This window comes from Lutjanus erythropterus, chromosome 15 (genome assembly GCF_056507025.1).
Source record: "Lutjanus erythropterus isolate fLutEry1 chromosome 15, fLutEry1.hap2, whole genome shotgun sequence".
NCBI classification, from domain to species: Eukaryota; Metazoa; Chordata; class Actinopteri; order Lutjaniformes; family Lutjanidae; genus Lutjanus; species Lutjanus erythropterus.
The window spans coordinates 21902695-21924561 of NC_139331.1; the positions used below are offsets into that span (position 1 = coordinate 21902695).

General features: G+C 38.3%; 1 protein-coding gene across 1 annotated transcript in view; it reads right to left on the bottom strand.

The window, feature by feature from the left end:
- The window catches only part of rngtt (RNA guanylyltransferase and 5'-phosphatase), a 125974-nt gene that overhangs the window by 89791 nt on the left and 14316 nt on the right, over positions 1-21867 (bottom strand). The window contains exons 7-8 of the mRNA XM_084737479.1: positions 18919-19028; positions 16678-16779 (exon numbers count right to left, since the gene is read on the bottom strand). Coding sequence (XP_084593605.1) covers positions 16678-16779; positions 18919-19028 — 212 coding nt within the window. The remainder of the gene's footprint in view (positions 1-16677; positions 16780-18918; positions 19029-21867) is intronic.

The following is a 21867-nucleotide window of genomic DNA, read 5'->3' on the forward strand; positions in this document are numbered from 1 at the left end:
CTATGCCAACCATAATTTTATTTAATTAGTTTATTTGGAGGCCTTAATATGATAATGACACGTTAAAACTAAACTGCTGTAGGCAAGGAGACACAACACTTCAGATTCTGGTTCCACTAAACACAACAAAACAAGTAATGTGCAAATTGATAGAATTTAATTCAAATAAACAAAAAGGTGAAGGCGTAAGAGCTTTTATCATATCTGAGAAAAGAAGAAAGATCAGCTGCTTATAACAGCATATTACAAAGGCAACCAATTTTCCTTTTATCTGGCTGTGCTTTATCTTTGCAAACAGAAAGCCTTGTTGAACAGTGAGACTGTTTGGCAAAATATATATTAGAGATGAAACAGTATGAAAATTTCAGATTATATTAAATTATAATGACCAAAATTATCACTGTTGTTAGTATTATTGCGGTATATAGAGAGAGCACATTTAAGCCTCGCTCGAACCAGAGGAGAAAACAATTCATCTTTCTCTCTTATTTTGTGTGAAGGGGCTTCTTGTCACTTTCCGTCTGCTGGCAAACAACAGACAAACGCCTAAAAGCTGCTGTGTTGTGGAATGAACTACTAACAGGGTAAAGAACCCAGAACTAAGTTGTTTATAGCCTGCCGATCTGAAAAATTGAGCCTATAAGAAGACAAAATTGGACACAGAAGTGAAGCATCAGCAGGATGAATAGTGGTACTGTGGGATCATGACACTAAAGGCCTAAAGTTGCTAATTTGTCCGGACAAACTGTAGCGGTTGAAGCTAACTAAGTGCAAAAGGCCTGGTTTTGATCTTTGCTAGATTAAATGATGATCTGTCCTCACGATTCAACATAACTTTTCCTCTCTGAAAGCTGAAATCTGATGTTTCTAGGGAGCAACAGTCACTCTGAGCATTTCAGCTCTTGATGCATAATGTGGCTCAGTTTACTGTCCCCTACAGTGGGTGTGTTTTTCAGAGTATGACATGTTGCACTTTGTCTATATTGTCAAAATGTATTGATATACACAAGGAAATCATTTCACCAGTTTTTATATTTAAAATCTCTCAACAATTTGAAATGGCATCATGTCCTTTGAGTCGTGAGTGTTTTCACTGATGCAAATCAAACCCACACTGCTGCTGTACCTACGTTTAGGAGACTGTTGCTAATTTTTGTTGATGCTGGGAATTACAGTATTGTAAATTGATGATTTGACTGATTTGTAGCCCTGATTATCAACTCACTGATAGTTTTTGGAGATCGGATCAGAGGCAAATTGGTGCTCAATCACTATGTGTGAAATGTTCAGAGATGTGATTTGAGTCATTTCAGGGAGGGGTCAGGAAGCCTTTCAACAGCTACAACTAATGAGAGTAGGCGTGGGCTGGTGGAGGAGGGGTCTTGAAGATTAGAGATGTAAAAGCACCAAAGCAGCGGACAGAAAAGCCCAAATGTAGAAAAATAAGGCCAAAAATTAGTTATAAATTGTTAGTAGTGCAGTAGCAGAAGTTATAAAGTCATAACATAGTTCAAACTCTCTGCCTTCAGCAGCTACAGCAGTAACAAGGTGCACACTGATGCATCAGTATTAATAATCTATGTCACCTCTCGTGTGACAAAATGTATTCTTTAACAGACTTGTTAAGGATTGCTGCTGGTCAAAGATCTTGTAATGTGTGATTCCCAATTACAAAACCAGAGATTTTGATTGGCATGCTTTGTGCACCTCTGACAGTTAATAATTCCTAAGGACACTGTAAAACCCCTAAACCTTACCAAGGTAAAATTATGTAAATATTACAGCAAAATGTACTTGAAATGTAAGTGTAGTATTACTCATTGTGCAATAAAATGTTCCCCGTCAGTGTTTTGCTTTTCTCTGATGTATCAGGGCTAATATTACGGCTGCTGTAGATGTTTAAGGTTTTAAAATACAGGATATAACCATCAAAATACACACATTTTATTGGGGACCCACTCAAATGACCACCTGTGGGTCCCAGGGACCAGTCACTTAAAGTCACCAAGGCATAAAAGAGTAGTTTCTTTAGTTCACTACTAACTGGACGTTTATAGTCATGTGAATAAATTGTCTCTTATAATGAATTGCAAGCAAATTCTTTTCTATTACAACTGTCCTTCACTGCCTTGCACCAACGCAATAAGCCTTTACTCTTGGGAGATTACTCTATCTTCAAATTGCATACATCACCAGTGGTTAGGTGATTTGTTTCTATGAGCACAAAGCTCAACAAATCCATTGCCAGCCTTTGCAGGTGAGATTAAGACACATACACAAAAAAGAAAAACTAAAAATCATTTCTAGCCTGCCACAAATTGTACCTCTGCAGGAATATAATAATAAAAGAATGTTGTGAAAGGACTCTGCAGCACTCATTAGCAACTCTAAAACCCCTTTGACTAAACAAATGTAATTGATTGCAGTAATTCTACAATATACTATAATTATTAATATTTAAATGTGACATTCTTTTTTTTAAGACTTTCATTCCTGTGGTCATATCGTGACGGTTTTATTGGATTAGACTGCATTACACTGCAAGGCTTTTACTCTTATTTTGTCCATTTTATTCTGTATATTTTTCTGTTTTGGCTTCAGTAAAAGTACAATTAAGCTGAACAAATAGAGAAGCTCCAAAGACAGGGTATTGCTGGAAAATTACTTTTTCATCCACGAGTGAACACGGCTAGGAGATTCAAAAACTTGAGAGCAGCGACTGTTAGACTGTTAAAATAGCTGTAGATATAAGCCAACTTACCAGCATGGGTCTCGACATGAGCTTTTGGCTGATATTAATTTGACTCCACTCGTCCTCTACATTATGCTCACAGGTGCGCCTGCCAGGTTGCTGGAGCATGAAGCGCGGCCATAAAGATCCTTACACTTAATCTTTTATTAGACTTATACCTCCATCTCCACTTTCGGAAATAATACAGTGGAAGGGGAGTATTCTCGAATGTCGGGGGTGCACACTTGAACTCAAATTTTATACATTGCAGTAAAACCCTCTCTGGAAGTACAAGCTGTAGAAGTAATCTGTTAACAGCTCTCATTCCATCTGAGCTGATCTGATATAATATAAACACACCATCTGGACAGTAGTCATCCAAATCATTTCAAACCAAATTACAATTTCAAGCAATCACCCTTCTCTGCATGAGCTGCTCAATTTAGAAAAACTACCCTAATATGAGGCATATGATGCAATATTTCACTCTGACTGGGGCTAAATCACACTATTATAGATGAGTTATTAGTATAAGGTCAGTTTGTTTATCAGTTCTTACATTTATAAAAGTCATCATTTTATAAATAATGGCCAAATGAGTTTTAATTAGAGACACAGGGATAAAATGAAACCTCCAGATAATCTACTTACTTGTAATTTTACACAGGCTTGGTGATAAAACACATTAGTCTTGAATGATATCCGGAGAAGCACGAGTGTAAGCTAAGCGTTCTTTACCAGTTGTTTATTGTTTGATCAACACAGTCGGCTGATCACTGAGCTGGCAAACATTACAGGCAATTTCAAACGAGAGACAGCAAACAGACAAAATCCTTGATCCTCCCTTCTGTTGGTTCCCAAAGACGATCTAAAAAGATGGGCCACACCCAAAAACACAGGCACCATTGTTGCCTTTGTGTTATCCTCCAGAGGAGTTTTCAACTGTTACAACAATAAGATTTCGCTGCTGAAAGATCTTTGTCCAACTGCTTTATTAACAGTCATTTACTGACTCGACACATTTCTGATCCTAACTCTGAAAAAACATATTTCCATATGAATGTATTTGGTTATAATTACAGAATGTGCTTCTGTAATATCGCAGAACTAAAGGCCAATTTAACACAGCAGCAGCATTTCTTACACTAGGATTGAGTTACACAGGAATCAATTTCAGAGTAAACAGTGTAAGTGTGTATGTAAATATGGGCATGTGAGTGGTCTTTTAAGGAAAAATGTTGGAAAAAAGCAAATCTATCCTTTAAACAAGCCTGCAAGCTGCACTGCATACATCTGCTTGTGTGAACATTAAAGTCAGTTTAATAGTAAAAATACTACTAAAAAAACATCAAACAAGCTGCTGCATAAACTTGTCTCACATTTTACATCTAAAGTAGCAACAGAGAATTATTTCTATTATCAATTTCACATTATTTTTTCAATGTATCAATTAATTGTCTGGCTAAAAATAAAGAAAATAAAAACTGGGAATCAAAATTACTTTGATCCAAGCTGACATTTTGAGATATTTTCTTTTGTCAAAAAACAAATAAAATATTTGCTTACAATAATATAAAACCTAAGAAAGCAGCAAATCCTAATATTTGAGAAACTGGAGGCAACAAATATTTGGCATTCTTGCTTGTGAAATGACTATTGACTTAAGTTTTTCTGTTCATCAACCTCTTGAGGGATTGTGTCAGCAGTAAATATATATTGATTCATTTTGTTTTCAGAACAAACACTTGACCTAAATACGGCCTTTTAAATTTTGCTATAGTTTCTCCATGCTCAGAAGGGGAAAGTAACCCCCTTATCTAGACCATAAACGTCACATCAGCATCACACACGCATGATCACAGTGTTCACTCCACACTGAAGCGTCTGTGTATATAGACTCTGTACATTCTGTGCATTTTAAAATGTCCAGCAGCAATTGAGCAGTCAAACTTTCTGTGCAAAGTGCAGTTTTCCAATGATGTGTGCATATTCCCGCTACATTTTTCCATCAACACAACACTGCAGTGTGTGTCTGTGTGTGTGTGTGTGTGTGTGTGTGTGTGCAGTGGGGGTGGAAGAGCAAATCAGAGAAAGGAAAAAGAACGAGTGCCGGTGGCTGCTGTGCTCAGGACAGGCAAGTGTTGACAATCAAAGCAGAATATTTGAAATTTAGCACTTAAGCTGTCTAGTGGCAATAAATGTACAGTTACCCTAAATAACCACTGCAGAAAAAGTTCAAAAAGTTCTCTTGTCTTCCTTAGGAGAGTTTCCTCAAAATTCCCTCAAGACATATTTGAGATATCACGTTCACGGGAATGGGAACGGATGGCCGAACAACCCAAAAACATAACGCCTAAGGCAACAGCTGTTGCTGGTGCGGAAGCATAAAATCTCAATGGACAAATGTAGCTTATAGCAATTTGGTTGCTTCATTACACACCTCTTACGAACCCAATTACACTTTGCTTGCTGCCTGCTGCTCTTTAACACAAAATACCAAATGGAGAATAAAGCAGGAAGAACTACTGTCCTAATGAGCAACTGCAGCCCTGCTACATTTCCAAAGGTTAAGTATCCTTATCAATGCCACTTAAAATGGAGGCTAATTATCTTGCAACTTTAACACATTGGGGAATTTACGCCATGAAAACAGGTAGAAAGCTTTGAACGTGTACAAAGTCAAAGATTACACAGCCTGAAGGGATGCACAAAGAGATGGACTTGAGATTAATGACTTCCCCACTGACAGAGCCATGCATTTCTCATACCTGCTGCGACTCTGCACCATTATCACAAAGGGATTAGATGTAATAAATATGCCATCAATACCAGCTGGTTCAAAGTGGGAAAACTTGACAGGCTGCCAAGAATGAGTATGTGTGCAGAATAATACACCAGCTGACAAAAGTCAGCACTAGAGGCAGCAATTATGCCTTTTAGGGAGGGTTGTATTTAAAGATAAATACAGTTTTCCGATTTTATATTATGTGGCTGCAACTTATGATTGTTTTCATTATCTGCTGAATAACTTGTCAATTAACAGATCAATCCCTTGGTCTTTAAGATGTCAGAATATATTAAGAAAAATGACCAGAGAGGCGGGCAGACAATTTCCAAGTGGATGTTTTGTCAGACCAACAGTCAATCTAGGGCTAGGCGATACTATCTTGATATTTTAGGTTATGCCATGATATACAATGTGCATCTTGATAAATATTTTTTCTCTAAAATAACATCCAATAAATTCTTGCTGTAGATTAGGGCTGGGCAATGTGAACAAAATCAAATATCATGATATTGTTGACTAAATGCCTTGATAATGATATTGCAATAATATTGCCGGTGCTCACAAAATATTAACAGAATGAGATTTTTTATAAATAATCACTAGTAATTGGGGATATAATGACTAACTGGGTAAAGGCAAATAATAGAAGAGCTAGAACAGTTTGGTAAGTTCAGAAAATGACATCATTTTACTGTATGCAGCCTTCAAACCAGGAAAAGACAACACTTACACCATAACATATCCAATCCCATACAGACATACATAATTCCTCACACTGGAGAAGCTATTTAGTATTTTTACTTGAATAACAATCTAAACAATTAATCAATTTTCAGAATAGTAGCTATTCGTGTTGATCCACTCATTGTTTCTTTGGTTATGGCCAAAAAATGTTGCGGGCGAACAAAGTGAACTTGCCCTTTGACCTCTAAAATCAGTTCATCCTCAAGTCCAAGTGGACATTCGTACCAAATCTGAAGAGATTCTGTCCAGGTCTTCCTGAGGCTTCATGTTCATGAGAATGGCACAGACATGAAACCACAGTGACCCTGACCTTTGACCAGAAAAATCTAATCAGTTCATTCTGTAATCCATATGGACATTTGTGCCAAGTTTGATAAGACTCTATCAAGGCGCGAGATTGTGTTTACAAGAATGGACCAGCCGCTGCTGGCACTGCCGCAGAGGCATAAAAAATTTCTGAAGATAATGCCACTTCAATCAGGCAACAATTTGAGTTTTGCTGTGGAAAGAGATTTAAAATGGCTTCAAATACTGTCCAGAATTACAACCCATGAATGAGAAATCACACATAAAATAAATAAATGGAATAGTTTATTTACCCCTTGTTATTCCCCTTCGATGTTTTTGAACAAAGAAACATTTATCCGAGCTTTGAAACTGCAGTATGAAGCCAAGCACAAGATAAAGTTTGTTTTCTTGAGAGAGCAGGCCGTTTTTCTGTGTCCATTTGCGGGAGAGATGAAAATTACTGTTGAGTTCTGAAGGAATTACTACTTTCTGTGGCTAACTTGACAGCGCAATCTTTCAAAATGGCACAAAATATGTAGTTATTGTTTTGATACAAAGCGTAGTTGGGTGGGGATGAGAGGAGAAAACCATCAGCTCCACAAAAAAACCCTGTCTTTGACAAACACTCTGCTTTTTTATACCTCCAGGAATAAAAAGCGTAGTAGAAGACACTCCCTTTAGGGTGAGTTTGTGATTATTTCAAAAAAGGCTTTTGTTTTTTTTGGGGGGGATGAGATGCAAGACATACTATAACCTAATTATTTCCATTACACTCAAATGCTTCTTGAGCAGATTAGCCAAGGAAAGTGGTAATCATAAGCACTCAACAACACACTCTTCAGTTAAAAGAGACTGACGAAGAGCTCAGAGCAATGAGTTTGACCCCCTCCCCCTCGAGTCATGACTGGAGAGAGCAACAAAACATTAGCCTTGAGATATATATCAGGGTCATCCAAAAGTCTTCTGGAAACTGCACGGAAAAACCAAAAATGTGGGAGGAGAAGGAAAAAACGGTGAGTGGGCCAGATATAGCTGCACTTACATTTTCAGGGTGGGAGTGGACACAATGAAAGCATTAAAAAGACTTTAAGGCACTGAGGACTGCATTCAATAAAAAAAAAGGGGAGCAGGAAATGCCTGGGTGGCTGAGTTCAGGCAAATGATGATTCCCACGGTTAGGAAGATCCTCTTGTGGAAAGGGATGATATATTTTATCTCATCAAAGGAGTGATGTCTGAGAAGATCAAACAGATAGGCAAAGTGTCACAACAGAGAAGATCTGTCAACCAGTGAGGACACAACAGGTCCTCACTGAGCAGAAGTGGTTCCCCTGCTGTCTAATTGGCCAGTTAGCCATGGCTAACGCTGTCAAGTATGTTCAGAAGTAAGCAGAGGGAGACCATTAGTGCTGTGTAAGTCCCAGTGGTCCTCCTCTTCATCAGTTTCACTATCTTCATCTTCCCTTCTCCCTTTGAAGTTATGACAGCAGTGGCCGCTAGATTCTCTTTTTATGACCAGTCGGAAAATATTCAATCTAATGTGCTCCTTTATTCACACGAGTGTTCGTCCATCCCCACCCACTCGCTCCTTTCCGCTCCCGTCCTCTGATGGGTGCTGTGAGCCTAAGATTTTAGCCTCATCCCTGAGCCCCTGTCCCCCGAGCGCTTTAGCCCTAATGAGGCACAGACAGCTATTGTGTGGGCTTTGCCAGTCTAGTCCCGCGGCACAACTGAGAACAGCTGAGCTCCAGGGGAGGTCTTAGATCAGATCCAGCAGCTTTGCACATCATTAGTGGTGCATCAACGGGCAGGACTTGTACCCAGAAAGACCATGTTGATTTCTCATTTAGACAACAGAGGAGATCCATGTTCCAATGTTGTGAAGTACATGCTGCACATTCTCTGCCCCCGTCTTTGATGTGATGCTGTTTTGACAATTATTGACAAAGATACATGCAGAAAAAAGCTTTGCCTGGAAAAAGAACTTTACAAGAATTTAAACATTTGTTCATGAAGAAAAAGGAAGCTGTGTTCCAGACAACTCAGAACTTGAAAATTTCCAACCTTGGGCATTTTATTACAATAATGAGGAATAATAAGGAGCTGCTTCCCCAGGCTGTATGATGGAAAGCATCACAAACACAGCAACTCTCATGTTAACCCAGAAGACTTCCAATCAGTCAAATCTGACATATCTTCTTGAGATAAATCACAAAGCGAGACAAAAGTGAAAAAAAAAAAAAAAGCAAAAAGAGCAAAACACAAGATATTAACATTGCCATAACCAAACAACACCCAAAATAATCTGTCCTAATTTTTTTTTTTACCAAATAATATCAGATGTGACAAAAGTTGAATGTGGGCCCATTTCTCTCAAATGCACACTGTCAAATACAAATGTCAGAGATGTGGAGAAGAACAAACGGTCTCCTGAACAGCAGCTGAGTGTGTGCTCAGCAAAGCTCAACAATCCCACATTATAGGTTTTGAAACTCACGTCCCAGTGGTTTCTTTGCTGTAAAGCCTTACCGAGCAGGTGTACTAGTACCATTCAGCGCCACTGAAGCAGAAGGCTGGAATAAGCAGACCAAACTTTTAGTTAACAATATTAACCTGAGAAGGCGGCAGTCTTGGTGCAGTCTAAATCAGTGTTATAGACATTTTAAATTAACCAAATAACCAACAGAGACTGTAAAACACAAGTAATAATGCTCTGAAAAACAAGCTATTTAGCCAATAATCAGAAAAGAGCTATGTTAAACTCTCTTCAACTCAAGAGTTCTAATCTGACACATCAAAGCAAACATTGGATTATTGATCCCCTATTTTAAATGAGTGACTGAAGTGGCAGTTGGATATAAGAGTGGACCTTGAAGAAACCAGAAGTGTTTCTCGAGTCCAATTTCTCTAATAAAGTCCAAGTTGAGCAGCGTTGTTTGTTTTAAGTCCCAAGGCCATAATTGGCGCCTCTCCCTCCTCCTTCTCCTCCTCCTCTCTGGGGCGCAAACCAATCTAGCCCTGACAGAAGGCTCTACAACAAGATGATTAAAAACCCAACTCAGCCTATGTTTCCCCTCTTGGCAAGTCCACTGATGCTGCTGTCCTTTCCGAAGCCCATTAGAAGCCACCTTCTTGGCAGGTAGGAGGCAGTGACAGTTATGACTGCTCTGTGCGTCAGGGAGGGCTGCAGAATATTTTAGGTACGAGAGGTTGGGTCAGTACTTTGTCACCATACTGTTTTTTTATTTTGCTCCTGAGCGAAGGCAGTTTAACTGTCAGAAACGCTGATGGATGCCAGTGGCCATAAGAAGAGGCTGCAGTTGTGTGGGGCAGCCATTCATGTGGCCTGAGAGGAAATCTGTTGTTGAAAATTAACGTTTGCTCACTTAACATTTTGCTGCAGAAACTATGCTTTTGTATGAAAAAAAAACACTTGCATTAGAATGGGAAACTTTCTTATCATCACTCATATAACAAAGGCAAGCTGGAGGGATTTAGAATATGTGGCACTTAAATGAGAGCCTCTGGCAACAGGCAAAGAGAAAAATCTTTCTGGACCACCTTGAAGAGACAAATTTCCTATTAAAAATCCATTTTAGGTCTTTAAAATGCCACTAGCTAGAAAGTAGGACATTTAATAAGAAATTCCCTGCACAGTCTGTGCAATGCATGTGGCAAGAATGACAAATTGAGAACAAACTGCACTGCTGCAATCAGTAAATCTCACTGCAAAACCTCAAAACTAATTTATCTTATTTGATGCATTGCAAGTCCTCCACTTATTACAGATAATTTTTCAGGTTTCATACTTTTTAATCATCAGAGAGATTTTAGGATCAATAGAGACCCATGAAATGGTGATTAAAAGTGGATTCAGTCTACGGTCATCATGTTTGCTTATGACCTCAGAAGATCTCACGTCCCTCTGGTGTTTGTTGTCCATCAATGTGAGATACTGTCCAGACTTAATGAAGACACACACCTTGGAAGCTAACTCCTCCTGACACACATCCCTCCCTGCATTTCCTTTAGGCTCCAGGTTGGTTGGAGGTGCAGGTATTTTATGCCCTTAATATTGTCAGGTTTTCCCCCTGGTATTAAAAATGGTATTGAATATCGATATTTTTCAAGGTACTGTCCTGAATTAAAAATTCCAGTATCATGACAACACTATTACTCACAAATACCTGCTCATAACTGTATTTACAGCTTCTCCTTGCTCCAACCACTGGCAAAAGGGGTAAATATCAACTATTTAAAGTTACATTATATTAAAGTTAAAATGCACTCCTTTAAATAAGATTAAAATAGACTTGGACACAACTTTTTTATAAGCCAATTGTGTCTGTGAAGATTCTCAGTCATCCAGGTCATGGTATTCATTATTCATTATTCATGGTAGAAAAGGTTTTCATAAATAACTGGACCTGGCAGAGTTCTTAAAGATGTTTTTTTCTTCACTGGACTCACACATGTCAATAACTTCAATTGTGCCTAAAAATAAACTTGATAGCTTTTATTTAATTGATTCTAATTCTCCACTACATACACTATACGAGTCTGGAAAGACATGGATGTAAACTAAACCTTGACTGGTTGGCAGAGGCACACAACTGCAAGGTGGGTATTCTAGTCTTTAAAAATATCCCATTCACTTTTTAGTGTATTTATTTCTTCTTTTTTTTCAGTCACAAGCTGCCAGTTGGAAGGGATGGTTGGGTGTATGGAGGGAGGAAGGAGACAGATCACAGGTTGATCTGTAATACTACCGCTACTGCTATGAGACCATCTTACCCTGTTTAAGAATTTGCACTGCATTTGACTTAGAAAAAAAAAAAACCTTTGAAAAAAAAATAAACCTGAGAAATTTTAATCATGAAAAGAAAATCTGATGGGGTCTTTTTTTTTTTTTTACCTAATAGTCTGTCTTTATCACTTCTTTTGTGTGAATTCAATTTCACACAAAAGCCAGACTTGTATGAGGGATCGGGCTATTTTGCTGGATAAATTAAAGCAGCACAGTGGTTCAGGCGAGGCATGCTTTAAAAAAGCTCTGATCAATTTCTCAGCTCAGTAGAATAAAGTAATATCAGATCAACCGCAGGCAAGAACAGACTGTCCCTCACAGACAAAATAAGTCTTTGCTTCCAACATGTGCCTATAAATATAAGCTTTCCACAAATAAGATCACAACCTTATTATCTCCAAACAGACAACAGCGAAGCTACAATTGTGTGAATATCCACCTAGCAACATCACATCCCATCCTTTCTGCAATTTTTTAAATAACTTTTGTCAGACATATATAGCTGCATAGCTTGTGTGTCAATTTTCCAAGAAACAACAACAAAGCCGTTTGCTTGAAGCAGAAAGAAGCCAGAGAGAAACACCAACAGGAGACTGGCACCATACTGACAAAACACAGAGACTCATCAAAGTTCATCTTCTTCTAAATATGTTGAAGCTGATGTTGTTTACACATGATGGGAAATAAATAGCAACCTAAAGTTTCTGTCACAGAGTATCAACAAACCTCATGAACTTACAGATATTCTATAAGGCGTTAGGACACATCTTTCTCCGTGATAATATATAAGTTGTTTCACAGCTCCAGAAAAATTCATATTTTGAGAGTTTTCAGCACATCTCCAGGTTTTCCATCTCCAGATTTGTATGGTGCCTGAGTTGTCCGGAAATCAGTTTGGTAACTACCTATACTTAATCGCCCTCTTTCTCCAACAGCAAGTTGACACACAGCACTGAGGGGCCCCATGTAGTCCCGCCTCCTCTCACTTACTCATAATGCCGTGTTCTTTTCGTCACTTGTCACATTTGCAATATCTGTTATGTTATTTTTGACATTATAGACATTATAAAAATTACAGTATCATAACGACACTAGTGCCAAACCTAGAAGATACTTAAAAATGTTACTTTTAAATTAATATGCAAAGTGTGTCTCTGTGAACAAGGAATCAAATGTGCCAAACTGAGTTTCAACAAGAGGTTTAAAATCTCACACAAAATTCCAAGTGAAAGCCCAACTAAAATACAAACAAGAACACTGGACTCGTACTTGATCCAAAACACTTCTGGGCAGCATGATGGATTTACCTTCAACAGCTGTGGTGAAATGTGGCTCTCGCTGAATATCTCCAGCCAAAATCTCCTGAAGAATCCATCTGAAATCTCACATCGAGTGAGTGAGAGCTTTTTCAGACCACATCTCATGTCTGTCTCAGCTTAATAGGCTCTGAAAACCCCAAACGACTTGCTTTAATGAATTTTTGCGTTTAAAATATGAGGAACCGTAAAATATCACTTCCACGAGGCTGTTCAGACAGACAGGCATTTCATCCTCACTCATGTAGCGAACGTTAAGCTGCATGTGCACTTTATTTTATGTTCATTATAATCCTGAAATGACGTCCTTCTGCCTCAGTAATTATTCATACCACCAATGGTCAAGTTGGAACCGACATTTCTCCTTTAAATATTCCTGAAACCTGACCCTTGTGTTTTGATGGTAACCAAAATTATACCTTAAAAAACAATTTCCTGGGATTTCTGGGAAAGTATATTTCTCTTCCCAAGAAGAAAATGTCTCATTTTTGAGACAAATATTATTTCCTGATGGGTAAGAAAGGTTGCATGCATTAGTGCAGCACTAACATCGTGTATGATAATGACAAATATTGAGTTTCATGTTTTCAAGAGCCTCTCATCACCACTTTAAGGAACGCACACGCAAAGACACACAGCACTGGTCGAATTACACTTAGGATAAATAAATTAGTCTCTCTCAATTAGACTCAAGCACAATATGTTCTGGTGAGACTAAAGACTAAATTACTCTGGTGGGTGGGCCTGGCTGTGCCGTAGATGGACTACAACACAGCCAGAACTCACACAAGCTCTGAGGCTTTGGTTCTCAGATATGGGTCTATGGCACTCTACCAGGGAGTCTGTGAAAGGTTTTCACATTCATTCATTCAAATTACCATAATATAAAAAAAATATATTTATTTATTTCTACAAAAGGTTTCATTATAGCCTGCAATTATTTCATGATTAGACTTTTAGGAATCATTACTTATTTAACACAATTTGTTTTCCACAGACAATTTTATAGAACTATAACATTCAAGTCCCAGGCTATTATTGTTCTGTTTTTATTGTGCCTATTTTATATTCTATATTTTTATGTTATTCTTATTGTAAATTATTTAAAATAATGCGCTCTTGATGTGTGTCTAAGTATGTTATGGGTATTTCCTTTGTGTTGTTCTTTCACATAATAAATAAGAAGTTAAAACAAGAGCAAATACAGACATTCATGAGGGGCATATTTTCTATCTTGTAAAGGGTCCTTGGCTGAGAAAAAAAATTTAGAACCTCTGCTCTAAAGAGACAGCAAGCCATTTTCACTCAAACTCCAAACACTACTGTAAAGCAACATTAGCTTAGAAAAAAAGCATCCAAGACAACATCGATGACATCGACATCAAGAACGAGACTGTGTTTTCTATACTAGTCAACAAATTCCACCAAAAGTCTCACAATATTTTCTGACTTCTCTGCTCCCTCTGTGGCACTCAGCCCCAAGCCTGTTCATTCCTACATAAATCTTTAAACAAGGGCTAACACAAATAGCCGCGCATATAGCTGCATACCAAATCATACTTTTTCTTTTTACTTTTACTTCACACTGCAGCTGACCTTATAAAGCATGGACTGTTGCGTGTAGTATGCAACAACTGGGATATACTACTACATCGTAACTTGTGCCCTGAACGCTCATACATCCATCAAAGTGTGTGTAGCACAGAATTTTGGATCAGAACAGCAAGAAAAGCATGTTGGTTTGCATACTGCATTTGACCTCCTATATAGTGGGACATACTAAATCATTTCCTGACATTATGTAGATAGTATGGTTGGGTATTAGAATGTACCCATGGTTTCATTTTTAAAAAGGCTTTGAATTTTTCAGAAAAGGCTGCGCACTGTCGTTTTCAACATAAGTTTCTCAGACAAAAATACTACACTTGCTGTGGACGATGTGTTTCAGCTGCAGATTAAGATATATTTAATGTTCTAGAGAGTATGTACAGAAGCAGGACAGTGTATTGGCAAAAAATAGACGACAGTGTTTCACATTTATCATAATGAAGGAATACTCAGGGCAACAGTGGCTAATTTATGTATTATGTACTACTCCACAAAATAATATTATCAGGCTGTTGATGGAATTTTCTAATAAAGCTCTAAAAATCACATTTGTTTTCTCAGTGGGCTTTCAAATCTGTTCAAAATATTTGGTAGAAGAATAAATTCATTTTTTACAGTAAGAAAAAGATGAAATACCACCTGCCTTATGGCACAGCCTGACCAGATGGTTTATGCTGTCAGTCCGTGTATCAGCAGATCCTGCATGTACAAATCTTCTGCATAAAAACTAATGAATATCAAATCAAAAACGAAAAAAATTGGTATTTCTTTGTTTCGAAATTGAAAGCTTTGTGAAATTATGGAACTTTGTTTTTTCTGATGAATCTGTGATTAGTAGACAGAGCAAAGAAGAAGGTGTTATTTAACTACAAACACACACACTTCTTTTGCTGGATTTTCTGATCTTGTTTTGATCATAAGAAATAAACTTTTAAACCCAGATGTTTATAAAGCAAGTCTCTAGTTTACTAAGGATAACTTGAGCTTTATATTTTACTACTTCAGTGCTCAAATTTAGGATGTCTAACAACAAGAGCTGCAACACTTAATCAGTTTTGATTAACATTTAATCGGTTTGAGTAATACTGTAAGAAAAAAAAAGCTCAGAATAATCTTCCAAATACTCTATTCCAGTTTCTTAAATGTAATTATATTTTTATGTTTCTTTAGTCCTGTATGACAGCAAACTGAATATCTTTGGGTTATGGGCAAAATAAGACATTTGATTATATCACCTTGGACTATGAGGAAACACTGATCCGACATTTTTCACCACTTTCTGACATTTTACAGACCAAACCACTAACATATTAATTGAGAAAATGTTCGACAGATTAGGGTTAGGACAATAAAAATATTCGATAGTTGCAGCACTACTGACAACAACAGGCAAGGAGACTTTCAGCTGACTCAGTGCATTTACGTTTGTTTGAATGTTGAATATATTGTCCCTTTTCACATAAACCGGAGAGAAGCAAAATTTGCAGAGATAGTAGTATATCATATTCTCAACACAGTACCATTCCTGCAGTTCGGTGATGACTCATACCTAGCATACTATGCGTCTCTCTCTCCGTTTCTCATGACTGAAGGAACACTCTGCGATGTAGCTGGAGGGAAAATGGAGTAAAGGACAAGAGCTGTAGGCAGGAGAGGAAGAGCTCAGCATTACTCTCTACAGCAAAACTTTCTAGCAACACTTTCAAGCGTTTACAGACGAGGGGCAGTCAATTGCACACATCTGCAGCATCCTGGTCGAGGGCCAAATCTGTACTCCGCCAGTCTCGCTCTTACAGGAAATTAAAGCACCGATATGTAAAATTCTGAAATTGACTAGAGTCATTAAATATTCAACAGCACATTTGCACTCGTGAGAGACACAGTGCTTCATAGCAGACTAGTGGAATGTTAAAATCCTTTTTTTTTGCCCCTAAACACTAGCTTTTGGCAAAAGAGCCATAAAACAAGAGAAAACAACAAATTCTGAAATGTGACAGGAAAGAAAAAGTGCTGCAGTGTCATCTTGTTCAATTGGTGGCTTCATCTGTGAAGCTATTTTATAATCACACAGTCCACATCTCCACTGCTATACAATGACCCCTGCTGCTGATTAGCTATATGAAGGTACTGTAATTAAAACCTAATGAGAAAGAGAAGACATGTTAGTATTCCTCTCAGTCTTCACTAACAAGCCAGAACGGTGAATTAACACCTCCAATACACAGAACTCTGATGGACACAAACTCACTGTGGACATATTGACTCTCAAAAGGAGCCTAATGAATGAGAAGAGAGGCCGATCGGTCCGGTCAGACGCACAAAGAGCGATGCCTCTATTGACATCAGTGGAAAAGGAGTCATTTATTGTAAAGAGGACCTGTGAACAATAGACCCACCGTGTGCCATCGGCTTTCCAGCTGACTTTGTATGGATTCTGTTCCAGGAAACGAAGGTTTTGTCTGTCCATCGACACCGGCTGAGCACCAGGAAAACCAGACCTGCAGAAACACACAGAGCTCAGATTTTTAATTGTAATTGACAATTCATTAATCTGATCACCTGAATATCACCACTCTGACCTCTACTATTAAATTATTTCATGCACAAAACTCAGCAATACATGCACTTCAGCTGGGGTCTAAAGCTGCATTCACCTGCTTCTTTATACTGCACTGTTTACACTATCGTTGTTTACCTGCTTCATCCAATAACTGAAGAAGCTTCTTGGATCTTCAAGAACTCTGTCAAGTCCAGTTGCCTACGACAATCCTTGCTATGAAAGGATGCTTCCTTATAATGTTATGTTTATTTTCCTTGTTTGATCCTTTTATTCCTGTTTTTATCTGTTTATTCTTGTTTTTATCCTTTCACTTCTGTTTTTCATCCTATTATTCCTGCCTTTAACCTTTATTTTACTTTCTATTGCTGCTGTTCTCTGAGAGTACCAAACATAATTTCATTGTATGTCTCCAATGACATGATAAACAGTCTTGCATCTTACATGGATTCAGGCAGATAAACAACACCTTCTGGACGTTCAAACAAAATGGTAGGACAACTAAAGAAATCTAGCATGATGATATCTTGCTATGGTCACGTAATATTGTTTACAAAGAACGGAATGAAATATTTTAAGATTATTTTGTGTCGATTTATGCCATTACTCTAATAATGCATATAGCTATGCTAGAGACACATCCCTCCAATATTTATGGTTTTCACTTTCAGCAGAGGAGGAGGGAAATAGCATTGGGGTGTATCTCTTGTTTACATTTGTCAAAATAAGAGATGATGACAACAACAACAACAAAAGGACAAATTTATTAGCTTCTCATTACCCAGATGGCCCATGTTTTCTCCTTGAGTGAGGAAGCTACATCTGGTCGTAAATTCCATTGCGGAGGACGGAAAATGTTTTAATTTTGCTTGGCAATGCTGTCTAGCGTTGCAGGTATTTAGAGCTGTAGTCAACCGAAGAAAATCTTGGTGAAATTCTAAAAACTGAAATTCTACCCACTCTTCAACCAATCAGTTGGTCAGTAGGGGGAAAAACCATGTCGTCTCTAGATTAACCAATCAGCCACAGTGCACTGGCTCTACCTGGTCGCCTGAATGGGTGCTAATCAAAGTTCACAGTGTTGCCACACAAATGAATTCCTCTAGACCATTTCTTTTTCACATGTAGCTATAATGTTAGCTTCAGGGCATGTCTGTTAAGTAAATTTGCATACAACAACAACACACACATACACATTCTACACACACTCCTGTCTGTGTGTGTGTGCATGCATGCGCGTGCGTGTGTATGTATGTGTGTGTGTGTTGTTTCCTGGCTGTGGGAATAGCGGGGGAACAGCTGAGTTGAGCCATTTTACACAAATAGCGCCATAATGTTGTACACTCCAGTAAAATGACAGGAAGCTATGAAAAAAAGCTGCCACCCAAGCCTACTGGACAGATTTTTCTGTACCTGCATTAGGTGCAGGTTGTTAATTAAAAAAAAAGAAAAAAAAAAGACAAAAATATCATATTACTTTGTGACTGGGACACATTTTCCTGTTTGTATCCTAAGTATTGTGCAGCGTTTTTTTAATACTAGTAATGTACTGAAGTTCACAATTCTAGTATCGTGAGAACTCTAGTTTATATAATGTAACTGTACCAAAACAGTCATAAAATGTGCATATTTTCTATTAGCTGAGCTGTGAAACACAAAAATTCTGTTGAGTTTGACAGATGATTAATATAAAACAGCGTGCGAATTTTTGGAGCAGTGGGCTTTTGTTTTTGGTTTAGCTTAAATCTTACACACTTGACCTTCAACTGAATAAAAATTCCAAGTAGCTTAATTTGATATTGTCAACACAAGTGTCTTCAAGGACTTATGGGTACAACTAAAATAAAAACTTTGGTAGCAGCGGGTAGTAAGACTCAGCAGTAGAGCTGCAGCTGCATGTCTCTACAGTGAAAAAAAAATCTATTCCTGATTCTGACACCTGTCTGAAAGTGTCAAAATAAAAAAAAAGGTGATTTACGACAAATGAGTCACTCCCAACACAGTACAGTACATCTACATGTGTACACAGACACACACAGTTTCCCAGAGGGCTATGAGGTGGGTGAAGAGAGGTTCTTACTTGTCCCACTCGGCCATCTCCTGACACTTTCTTTGGATCTCTCCCAGTTTGGGTTGTAAGGTGACCTGTGTGACGCCTTTCACCGTGATGCCTTCAAGGAATACTGCACCCTGGGACAAGAAAAGGGAGGGAAAACAGAAGGTTGAACTTGGATTGAATTTAAAGAGGCACCCTCCTACACATACAGGGAAAAAAAAAACATTCAAAATACCGGTGATACTTTCCACACAGCTGCTTCTATGCTTTATGAATCACTGTGTGCAGAAACAACAGGTAAAAATATTATAAATTCAGCTTTTCCTTTTGACCTCTCTGCTTTCAAAACCGTTTTCATTTTAATTATTTTATGAATTCACCTCATAAATCCCTTTCCTCTGCTTCCACTCCTTGGAGACTAATGATGCTTCCCTCCTCACCCCCTTGCTACCATCACCCCTGTTTATGCCGGTATCATCTAACACCGATGACATCTGCGGCACTCCTTTTTCAACAAAGAAGGATTCTCGCTCACTCACCTCATTTCCTAACCTCACTCAGTTCTCTTTTAACATGACCTTTTCCCCCCTCATTCTGCCCAGATGAGTCATGCTAACTAGTATAATATGATAATAAATACCAATTAGAACAGAAACAGATGTGGTATGATAATATATGTCACCCAATTACCATTAGTGCATATGTTTTGTGTATGAATGGTTGCACTGAGAGGAGAAAGCCTCACAACGGTTGAGATCAATCTAATTCTCTACTTTTTCAACCTAGAGGGAGTTATGTGTATTAGACAGCTGCTTAACTTCATTTGTCTACTTTATAATCAGGACACATTAACACCAAATTAAACTTTGTCTGTCTGGCCAGATGAGAACAATGCTATCTGAACGTGGGTAACACCAAATTTATGGCACATATCCAGCAGCAGCTGGTAAGCATTTCTGAATATAACACTAGGCCATGGATGGGTGGATGATCGCGTTTACTGCGAACAAGGCCAGGGGAACATGGTGGCCCCTGGGTGACAGCATCTGTTTGAAGTGATTATTAGAATTTTTTGCAAAAGGCAATCATATATTTACAAAAAACATACAAAATCACCACAAAGATACAAAAAACAACTACACAACCACACAAAAGTACCAGAAAATATCACAAGGGGAGAAAAAATGACTACGACGAGACAAACAAATGACCATAGGGAGACACAAAACTACCACAAAGAGATATAAAATGACCACGGGGAGACACAAAACTAACCTAAAGAGGCATAGAACTATCACAAGGAGGCCAAAACTAACCACAAGGAAACACAAAACTACCACAAGGAAGCAAAAAATGACCACAGGGAGACATAAGTCGACCACAGAGACACAAAACTACCACAGGGAGATGGAAAACTACCAAAAAGAGACAAAAAAGTACCACAGAGAGAAAAAGAAACTACCACATGGAGACAGAAAAAACACACCACAGAGCAACACAAAACTATTAGCCTACAAAGAGAGACAAAACCACTACAAAGAGACAATGTGTCTCTTTCAATCCTGCTATAAAGAAGGGGTGGGGGGCCTTTTAAACATCAGCGCCCAGGGGCCTGTTGTCATTCCATGGGGAAGGCCAAATGAATGACATCATTATCACAATATTTCTCAAGATATTTTCTGATATTAAAGAATATTATGTTGACAAATGCATCCAAAATCTCAACTGAAATAACACAACTGATACTGAACAATGAATGAACAATGAATGAAAGAAAGCATAATCTGTTTAGTACTGTTATGTTTTACATGAGACCAAACTTTTCATGTGTAACAGCGTTTCAGCCACATTTTTGAGTCGTCTGTCTCAAGCACATCTAATTGAACAGACAGGCTCCTATTTTAGTCAGTGCAGTTGTCTACACTTCCATCACATGCACATAAACACAACCCACTTTCCCTTTGTTTTACATGCAGTGTGTGTGGTTTGCGCGCTGAGCACTGCCAAAACACAGGTGACCTACAACTCATCTCAGCCTGAATGCATCCTGTGTAAACGCAGATGGAGAACTGAAGCCGCTGCTGCTCAGCTAACATGCTGCTCACCCTACGCCTCCAGTGGCTAATATTATTAGTGCTTAAATTACACCACATTTTGAGTAATTCATTTTGGATTAGAGCTGCAAGAATTATTCAACTAAGAGGATTAATCTACAAGTATTCTGATACCAACTTCCCATTAACCAGTTCATTACAGTTTCTAAAATGTGAGTATTTTATGTTTTTCTGTGTCATGTGTTATAGTAAATTAAACATCTTTGGATGGACTGTTGTTCAGATAAAACAACATATTTAAACACATGCTGTCTGACTCTGACAGTTGAAATGATGAAATGGTCTGAACATATTTCAGCATGGTGTGCCTCAGAGAAAAATCTGATTCCTTTGACTTCCCTTCCACCTCAAATATCTGCAGGATGGGGAAACCTTCCCAACAAAAACCACAGTCACATGACCTCCACTCTTCAGAAGCAAATCATTGATTAACCTCAGTATCCAAAACAGCAGAGCAGTGTTTCTACTTTTCACATCCAGACTAAAGCGTTTCATCAGAGTAGATTTTACGACTCTGAGGAAGGCCTGCGGCCGAAACGCATCTGCAATGATAATTTAATTAAACGCGAAGCTCCACGGGCATTGTTTGCTTTGATGGTGTGCCACCTTTTTTTTTTTTTTGTTGCTTTTGAACAAACTTTATGATGTTTACCTTCATGACAGCCAAAACCAGTGAGACTCTGAGGCAGGTCACTCAACCAGGAGACAGTATTCCTTAATGAAAGTGAAGTAATGCAGCCTGGAGGAGGAGCTGCTGCTGCTCTCTCCTCTGGCATCTTCCCTCTAGACTTGTATATCTAAACTATTAGATTTACCCTTGATACACGTTCTCAGAAATCTCTGAGCCATAACAGTCACA